Source organism: Rhinolophus sinicus, chromosome X, assembly GCF_036562045.2.
Source record: "Rhinolophus sinicus isolate RSC01 chromosome X, ASM3656204v1, whole genome shotgun sequence".
NCBI classification, from domain to species: domain Eukaryota; kingdom Metazoa; phylum Chordata; class Mammalia; order Chiroptera; family Rhinolophidae; genus Rhinolophus; species Rhinolophus sinicus.
The window spans coordinates 112,907,644-112,917,399 of NC_133768.1; the positions used below are offsets into that span (position 1 = coordinate 112,907,644).

At 44.6% G+C, this 9,756-nt stretch overlaps 1 protein-coding gene across 1 annotated transcript; it reads right to left on the reverse strand.

Moving 5' to 3' along the window:
- Positions 1 to 7,402: 7,402 nt before the first annotated feature.
- On the reverse strand, positions 7,403 to 9,268 carry LOC109438827 (spindlin-2). Its single transcript, XM_019718929.2, has 2 exons — positions 8,953 to 9,268; positions 7,403 to 8,359 (listed from the first exon to the last, which is right to left on the reverse strand). The coding sequence occupies exon 2, from the start codon at positions 8,352 to 8,354 to the stop codon at positions 7,572 to 7,574; it is 783 nt and encodes a 260-aa protein (XP_019574488.2). The 5' UTR covers positions 8,355 to 8,359; positions 8,953 to 9,268; the 3' UTR covers positions 7,403 to 7,571.
- Between the last annotated feature and the right edge of the window lie 488 nt (positions 9,269 to 9,756).

Genomic DNA, 9,756 nt, shown 5'->3' on the forward strand with positions numbered 1-9,756 from the left:
TAAAATGGTGGAAACTGACACTCCAAGCAAATGGTATTCAGAGAAAAGCAGGCATAGCTATACTGATATCAGATAAAACAGACTTCAGGGAAAAAAAGGCACCAAGAGACAAACATGGACATTTCATAATGATAAAGGGGACTATACAACAAGCAGACATAACAGTCATCAATATTGATGCCCCCAATCAGGGAGCACCGAAATATATGAGAAACTAGTAACAGAACTAAAGGGAGAAATTGACCAAAACACAACTATAGTAGGGGACCTAAATACATCATTGACAGCTATGGATAGCTCATCCAAAGAGAAAATAAATAACGAAATATCAACCCTAAGTGACACATTAGATAAAATGGACATAATTGACATTTATAGAGCACTTCATCATAGAACATCAGACTATGCATTCTTGTCTAGTGTACATGGACGTTTTCAAGCATAGACGATATATTGGGACATAAAACTAGCCTCAGCAAATTTAAGGAGATTGAAATCATACCAAGCATATTCTATGATCACAAGGCTTTGAAATTGGATATCAACTAGAAAAAGAAAGCAGGAAAAACCACAAATATGTGGAGCTTAAACAACATACTTTTAAAGAACAACTAGGTCAAAGAAGAAATAAGAAGAGAGATTAAAAGATACATAGAAAAAATAAGAATGAAAATACATCCTACCAAAATTTTTGGGATGCAGCGAAAGCACTTTTAAGAGGGAAATTTATGTCATTACAGGCCTAACTCAAGAAAGAAGAAAAATCCCAGAAAAATTACCTCATGTTATATCTTAAAGAACTAGAAAAAGAAGAACAAATGGAACCCAAAGTCATCAGAAGGAAGTAATAAAAATCAGAGCAGGGCTAAATGAAATAGAGAACAAAAAGATGATAGAAAAAATTAATGCAACAAAGGAGCTGGTTCTTTGAAAAGATTAATAAAATTGACAAACCCTTGGCTAGACTCACTAAGATAAAAAGAGAAAAGACACAAATCAACAAAATGAAAAATGGAGGAGGACAAATTACCACGGATGTCGCAAAAATATAAAGGATCATCCAAGAATACTATGAAAGATTCATAGTATTCAATAACTTAGAAGAAATGGACAAGTTCTTAGAAATATATAGCCTTCCTAGGCTAAATCATGAAGAACTGGGAAATCTAAATAGACCGATAATCAGTAAGGAAATTAATCAGTCATCCGAAACCTTCCCAAAGCAAAAATCCAGGTCCAGATGGCTTCACTAGTGAATTCTACCAAACATTCAAAGAGGATCTAATACCTGTCCTACTTAAACTATTCCAAAAAATTGAAGAAGAGACAATACTACCTAACCCATTTTATGAGGCCAACCTTACCTTGATACCAAAACCTGGTAAGGATAACACACACACAAACAAAATTACAGACTAATATCTCTGGTGAATACAGAGGCAAAAATCCTAAACAAAATTCTAGAAAATCGAATGCAACAATGCATTAAAAAGATTGTACATCACGGCCAAGTGGGGTTCATCCCAGGGCGAAAGGATTGCTCGACATATGCAAATCGATCAATGTGATACATCACATAAACAAACTAAAGGACAATAATCATACGATTATAGCAATAGATGCAGAAAAAGCATTTGACAAGATACAACATCCCTTTATGGTTAAAACATTTAATACAATGGGTATAGAAGGAAAATACCTTATTGTAATAAAGGCCATATATGACAAACCCTCAGCTAATATACTTAATGGTGAAAAACTGAAGCCCTTTGCTCTACGTTCTGAAACTTGACAGGGCTGTCCCCTATCACCCCTGCTTTTCAATATAGTTTTGGAAGACCTAGCCAGAGCAATCAGGCAAAAGAAAGAAATGAAAGGCATCCAAATTGGGAATGAAGAAGTTAAATTGTCACTTTTTGCAGATGACTTGATGTTATATATAGAAAACCCTAAAGACTCCAACAAAAAGCTATTAGAAACAATAAATGAACACAGGAAAGTTGCCGGCTACAAAATCAATGTACAAAAGTCCATTGCATTCCTATATACTAATAATGAAATCCCAGAAAAAGAAAAAAATATTTTTGCAATTGCAACAAAATGAATAAAATACCTAGGAATAAACTTAACCAAGGATGTGAAAGACCTATATACTGAAAACTGTAAGACATTTTTAAAAGAAACTGAAGAAGACACAAAGAACTGGAAAGACATTCTGCGTTCATGGATTGGAAGAATCAACATAGTTAAAATGGCCATATTACCCTAAGCAATATACAGGTTTAATGCAATCCCCATCAAAATCCAATGGCATTTTTTTAAGAAATAGAACAAAAAATCATCAGATTTGTATGGAACCACAAAAGACCCCCAATTGCCAAAGATGTCCTAAGAAAAAACAATAATGCTGGCAGTATCACATTCCCTGACTTCCGCTTCTACTACAGGGCTACAATAATCAAAACAGCATGGTATTAGCAGAAAAACAGACACACAGACCAATGAAATAGAATTGAGAACCCATAAATAAACCAACATAAATATGGACAGAAAATTTTCGACAGGGAAGCCATAAACATACAATGGAGAAAGGACAGCCTCTTCAATAAATGGTGCTGCGAGAATTGGAAAGCCACGTGCAAAAGAATGAAATTAGACTGCTCTCTGTCACTGTGTACCAAAATTAACTCAAAATGAATCAAAGACCTAAACATAGGACCTGAAAAAATACACTGCATAGATGAAAACATAGGTACTAAACTTATGGACCTTGGGTTCAAAGAGGATTTTATGAATTTGACCTCAAAGGCAAGGGAAGTAAAAGCTAAAATAAAGGAATGAGACTATATCAAACTAAAAAGCTCTCCACAGCAAAAGAAACTGTCAACAAAGTAAAGAGGCAACCAACTGAATGGGAGAAGAATTTGCAAACAATTCTTCCGATAAAGGGCTAATATCCAAAATGTATAAGGAACACATACAACTCAACAACAACAAAAGAAACAATCCAATTAAAAATTGGGCTGAGGACCTGAAGAGACATTTCTCCAAAGAGGACATATAAATGGCCAATAGACATGTGAAAAAAATGTTCAACATCACCAATAATCAGAGAAATGCAAATAAAACCCACAATGACCTCACACCAGTTAGAATGGCTGTCATCAACAAGACAAATAGTAGCAAGTGTTGGAGAAGCTGTGGAGAAAAAGGAACCCTCATACAGGATTTGTGGAAATGCAGATTGGTGCAGCCACTATGGAAGACAGTATGGAGGCACCTCAAAAAATTACGAATAGAATTAGCATATGAGCCAGCAATCCCTCTCCTGGGTATCTACCCCAAAAATCTGAAAACATTTATCTGTAAAGACATATGTACTCCAATGTTCATTGCAGCTTTAGTTATGGTGGCTAAGACATGGAAACAACCAAAATGTCTTTCAATAGATGATTGGATTCCATTGTATATATACACAATGTAATACTATTCTGCCATAAGATGACAGAGTGTCATTTGTGAAAACATGGATGGAACTTGAGATTATTATGCTAAGCAAAATATGTCAGACAGAAAAAGTAGTGAATCACATGATTTCACTGACATGTGGCATATAAAACTAAAAACAACAAAGCAACAAGACAAACAAATGAAGAAACAAAAACTCATAGACACAGACAATAGTTTAGTGGTTACCAGAGGGTAAGGGGGGAGGGGCGTGGTAGATGAGGGTAAAGGGGATTCAATATATGGTAATGGAAGGAGAACTGACTCTGGGTGGTGAACACACAGTGTGAGATATAGATGATGTATTACAGAATGGTACATGGGAAATCTATGTAACTTTACTAACAAATGTTACCTCAGCAAACTTTAAATTAAAAAAAGGCCTGTCTGAACCCTGCTTCCTTTGAACAGCCAATTAATTTAAACCCTGTACTAACTATTAAATCTATGACAAACTTATTTGGGGTACCTGCAGCCCAGTAATTATGATGATAGCACCTTTCAGTTTTAACCTGGTTCCAAAAGAAAAGTAGGGAAGATTCCAAGGGTGTGAAGCTGACAGTAAGAATTCATACAGATTCTTTTTCATCAGTTTCTCATGCCCTAGTAGGTCACTTCATCAGCATTACATACCCCAAACAAAGGCAGAAAGAGCCCAAATCCTTCATCTGTTATTTCCACAGGGAGATTTTGGGGTTCAAGAGTATTAGAAAACGTACCACTGTCATTGACACCCCCTGTATTTTTCTTCTACCAGATAACTTGTCTAAGGTCAAAACACAGCACTATAATTCAAAATATAGCCAGAATTTTAAAAAATCTCATCAGAATCACTGTCACCAGGATGGTTTAATTCACCATTATCTGTTACCTGGATGACTGGATAGTCCCAAGTTGATCGCCCTTTTCCCATCCTTGTACCTCACACAGACTATGCTCTAGACTCTCCAGAGTGATCCTGTTAAAATATGAAACAAATCACATCAGACCTCTGCTGAAAATACTCAAATGGCTCCCCATCACACTTGGTGTAAAAGCCAAATTCCATTCTCAGACCTCCAATGCTCTAAGCTACGTGCTCCTCCCAGATCCCCATCACCTCTGTGACCTCATCTTGTGATATTATCTGCCTTGCTTACTCAGCTCCAGCCATGCCGCCTCCTCAGTGCTCCTTGAACATGCCACGCCGCCAGCGCTTTGGGGCCTCAGCATTCCCTGTCCCTCTACCTAGAACGGTCCTTCCCCACACAGGCACAGGGCCAATTCTCTCATTGCTTTTACATCTTTACTCAAAGCCACGTTCTCAGCGATGCTATCCCTGGCCTTCCTGTCTGTCCAGTTTCGCCCCTACCTAGAATTTCAACTCCCCGTTTCCTGCTTTTCGTTTTTCTTTTTTCCTTTTCCTCCTTAACACTTGTCACTTTGAAAATACATTACACTTACGTATTGTATCTCACCTACTGTCTGGCACAGTAACATGAAAGCTCCATGAGGCTAAGATGGTTTGATTTTTTTCCCTCTTCATTACCACATCCTAAGTACACGTGCCTAGAAAAGTGCCTGGCAGACAGCCCACCTGAAGTTAAGTACTGGTAGGATGAAGACAAAGCAAAGAAAGAAACAAAAAAAGAGAGAGAAACGGAGTCAAAGGAAGCCAAAGGGGGACTAGTGTGTTTTCCGTGACTCTAACCCCAAAGCTACAGAGGCAAATGCCTCCAGGGGACAACTGGGCATTTTATTAGAATGAAGCAGGCCAGCCGGGGGCGTGGCCAGCTTGAGAGCCTTCGGAGTCTAAAATGGGCTGAGCCCTTCCTCAGATCCAGCTGCTTGTGCCCTAGTGGGAATGTGGCCCCTAATCCTCAGTTTACTGTTTTGTTGTTCTTTTCAGGCGGGGCGGAAATAAGAATTTTTATAATGCTAAATCTCCCAAGTGGCTACAGTAGCTACTTAAACATAGAAAACAAAAGCTGGAAGATCAAACGAACTATGACAGCTGGCTGAAATTGGCACATGGGTGGCCTGCAGGTGTTTGCCAGACTAAATTGTGTGATGTGTGAAGACAATGAATCCCTGCTATGGTGAGGTGGGCTTGCCTTGTGTCCTTGTTGAGGCAAACAACTTCAGGTCACGGTGGGTGGAGAATGAACAGGTATGACCACCTTCTTTCAACTCCTGGAAGCTCCCTGTCTCCACCCCACCCCCACCCCTGCTCTGCATGCGTGGAGTTAAGGAAACCTGGGCAGTGGGGAGTCACCAGAAGTCCTCCTTTAAGGGCAAGGGTATGTTTTAGTGAAGTGTTGGGCAGGGAAACCGGAGACAGAGAGAGAGAGAGAGAGAAGGTTTTGAGGGGAACTTCCATGGCAGGACTGGGAAAGGCAAGGAGAGAAGGACGCATACCCATGAGTCGGGACGCCATGTCTCTGAGGGACTTTATTGGGGTTACCGTACCCTCTCTGTACCAACCACCACCCTCTATCTATGCGGCAATATAGAGTCAAAGGAGTTAGCTATGCAGAGCCACAACTCCCAGCCTGACTGCCCCAGGCCATCTATCTCACCTGGAAACAGAGCTGCACAAACTTGCATCACAGCTCCCTGTGGGCTTAGGCGTGGGCAACATTGGCCAGGAGTACCTGTAAGGGGTCAGTAGCCACCCACTTTGAGGGGGTATAGACAGAATGTGGTTTCTGCGGGGAGCAGACCTCAGTTTGGTGGAGCACTTTGTGGAGCCACCTGTGGTTTGGGGAACTACTGAAAGGAGCGTGGACAGTCAAGAACTCGCCGTGCCCTGGAGATAAAGAGAAGGCTCAGTCCTCTGATGCCCCCCCTCTTTAGGGAGACAAGGTACAGTCCAGTGGGAGAAAGAACATGCTGTACTTGGGTTCAGCGAGGTCCCATTTTTCTGGATAAAATACGTTACAAATGCAAGGTGGCACGTCTCTCAAGTTCTGAGCGCCCCACAGGAATTGTTTGTACAAGCGTACGGAAAAGGAACTAAGACCTTAGGTCCAAGATTGGCTGCCCTTTGGTCCTCTGGAAAACGTGAGGAGGCCGCCCACAGCCCCGTGCTTATGGAGCGCCACGGTAGGGTATCTCGGCTGAGAGTGGGGCTTCTGCTTTGTAGGTGTGGCATGAACTCCCTGAAATAAGAGTTTTAGGTATTAACCTGGCTCCTGCTTAACTCTTGAGCCACCCCTGTCAAAACACCCCTCTAGGGAACCTCCAATCCATCTGGCTTCTTTGACACTTGCCACTTCTTTGGTGCCCAGAGCCAGGGACAGCAATGTGGATACTGTCAGAGGGCCAACTTTTTCCTGGGCCTTCCCATCTCTCACGGGGCCCACTCCCCACAGCTCTTAGACTGTACTCCCACTGCCCCAGTCAGTCTTCCTAGAATCCCTCCTCCCTTAGTGTCCTTGCCCTTCTGGCCCCTCACACAGGCACACCCCCTTGAGTATCCTTTAGTCTGTCCCCACATCCCTGCCAGCTTTGTCTTTCTCCCCCTTGCTCTGAACCTCTTCTAAGCTGCATCGTGTCCCTCTCTGCTCAATTTATTCTGTCCCTTTCCCTCTGAGCCCCAAGATCTCACTCTCCCTCTGTTGTTCTTTACCTCCTCCCAGTTGGGTGCCTTCCCCCTGAGGAGCCTCTCCATTTCTGGCCCCTCCCCACCTCTTCCTAAGCAGTCACCTCCCTGCTCCCTTCCCCCACAGCCCCTCTCTAGTTCCTTCTCCTCCCTCCTAGGCCAGACCAGCTAAGTCCTATTCCATTTTAGATGACTGATTATGATACTAGCTGAACTTTATTCACAGCCTGAATTTACAGCTGTCCCTTCTTTCATGCCCCATCCACGAACACACCCAATCTTTTCAGCATGAGAAAGTCCTTACACAAAATGTCATGTCCACATACATTTGTATTTTTCAGAACAGAACAACAATGATGCCGGCAAAGATGTTGAATTAACAGGGGCCCTTAAGCTCCCAATACACTGAAAAGGAACAATATTTTGCATGTCTACAAAGCACACGTTTGTTTTCACAAATGTGGAAAGTGTCCCCTAACAGTTAGGACTTTTTCACCAAATCATAGACATAGATATGGAAATCGTCATCAAACTTGATGAAATACACAGACGGTTTGGCTTCCACTTGGTGAATGACCATGCCGATCCGTTTGGACCCATCTTCTTTGGTATATTCCACATGTTTCCCTATCAGGCCATCTACGACGCCTCCTGGCTCCCTCTCCGCTGGGGGAGACTCAGTGGACTCTGGCATGATACGCAGGTCTCCTTCTTTATAGTCATCTAGAAGCTGGTACATGTACAAGACAGGATCTTTCTCATAGGTAATGTAAAACCAGGCTTTCATGATTGGTGCTTGGGCTAAGACCATTCCCCTCCATTCATCCTTGGAACCATGCTCACCCTCAAACATATGTTCCACGGCTTTACCAATGATGGTGTTTGCAAGGTTTGCATCACTGACTTGAGGTGATGCCACCCTGTCAGAAAGAATCTTAAGGGACAAAACTCTTTCATCTCTGTGAAGTTCCAGTCCATAGACACAGTCAATTCCATCGTATTTCACCAGATAAAGGGAGGGATTTATAGGCACCTGATCCAGAACGGTTCCTTTCCACTGGGTGATGGGTTCATCACCCTCCTTCCACCCGTGTGAAATTCTGCAGCCCACGATGTTCCTGCGGGGCTGGGACGAAGGTCTGCCCCTCTGTTTCTTTTGAAAGGTTTTTTTCTTCGTCATGTTTGCAGTCCCAGGGGCCCGTCCCGCAGGTGCAGGTGCCCTGGTTTGTTGCCCTTCTGCCTCCTGTGCGTGGGGGGTCTTCATTGAGCCTGCAGCGGGAGGAGAGAAGGGGAGAGGACACTCAGTATGCCTTAAGGTGAAGTTCTCCCGACAGCGATGTCTCTAAGTGCTCTGCGCTGGCACCTAAATTGTCCCCATGAGCCTGGCAGCAATACTGGAAGTCCTGGCCGCCTGCCTGCGAGTGCTCTTCCTCCTGGGTTCCTTTAGGCTGCGGGGAAGGGCAGCAGCGGCAGTGGTACTGCCTGGGGTTAGGAACTCTGCAGAAGGGGGCGGGCTACCTCCCTGTTCAGAGCCACTGCCTCCACCGGCTGCCACCCGCGCCCACTCTACTCGTAAATCCGCTGCAAAGCGCCTTTCCCTCCCAGGCGTTGACCCGCATGCACTCACTGTCCTCTGGCTCTGAGAGCCCCAGCCTGCTGCCCGCACGCCCCCTGCCAAGCCCCAATCGCTTTGCTTTCCTGGCACCCAGTGCCCTCGCTTCAGTTTCTTGCCAGCCTCCTAACGCCACCCCGTTTTCCTATAGCCCAGTGCACTTTCCCACCCCAGCCTCACTGGGAGCCCGCCTCCAGCCCTTAATCCTGCAGGAGTCCATCCCATCTCCCTTCTCCATCCTGGTGCCCACCAATGGCCTTGGCCTGCCTGGTGTCCACCGCCCGGGATCGGGCCTCACGTGCCCAAATCGGACACCTCGCTCCTGCCTTCGCTGGGAGCCTGTGGGAAGGAGGGTCAGCAGGCGCTGAGCCGGGTGCTTGCAAGAGCGGGGAGGAGGGGAGGATCCGCAGGCGAGGAGTGTGTCTAGGAGGGCGGCCAGGCTCGCGAAGAGGATGGTGGCTGTGTCTCCAGCACCGGGCTCGCTGGCCCTCTGCCTCCCTGTCGGCGGCGGCAGAAGCCCCTCTGCCACATCGGGCTCCCACCAGCCGCTACTGCAGCAGCAGTCTCCTCCCTCTTTCCGTAGCGCAGCTTCCTGCCAGGAGAGAGGCCTCCCCTTCCTGCCAAACACGGCATGCCCCCCCTCAACTCTCAAAAGCACTACTGCTTTTGGCATGAGAGGTGCTCCTTGTTCCTGACCCTCCTCTTTGCAAAACCAGGAGAAACTGTACCCCAACTCTGCTGCACTTTTCTCCCCATTTCATGACCCTTGGATTCCTGTGCTCACCTCTGCCTTCATCCTCTCATTGCCCCACCCCATCTGCTTTCCATCTTCCAGGAATTTGTCCTTTCCTTTTTTAGTGCCCTTATGTAGATATTCTTTACACATAAATCTGTCTTTCCTGTCATTTGAAAGGACTTGGGATAGGGAAAGAGAAATGTGCTAATTCTGTCTGCCATCTTGACCAAATCTGTATGTAATTTTTCTAGAGTGGTCATTCTTGGATTTTACTTGTTGAGGATTTCCCTGCCTTTCTTTCCCCCACCCCACACCCCC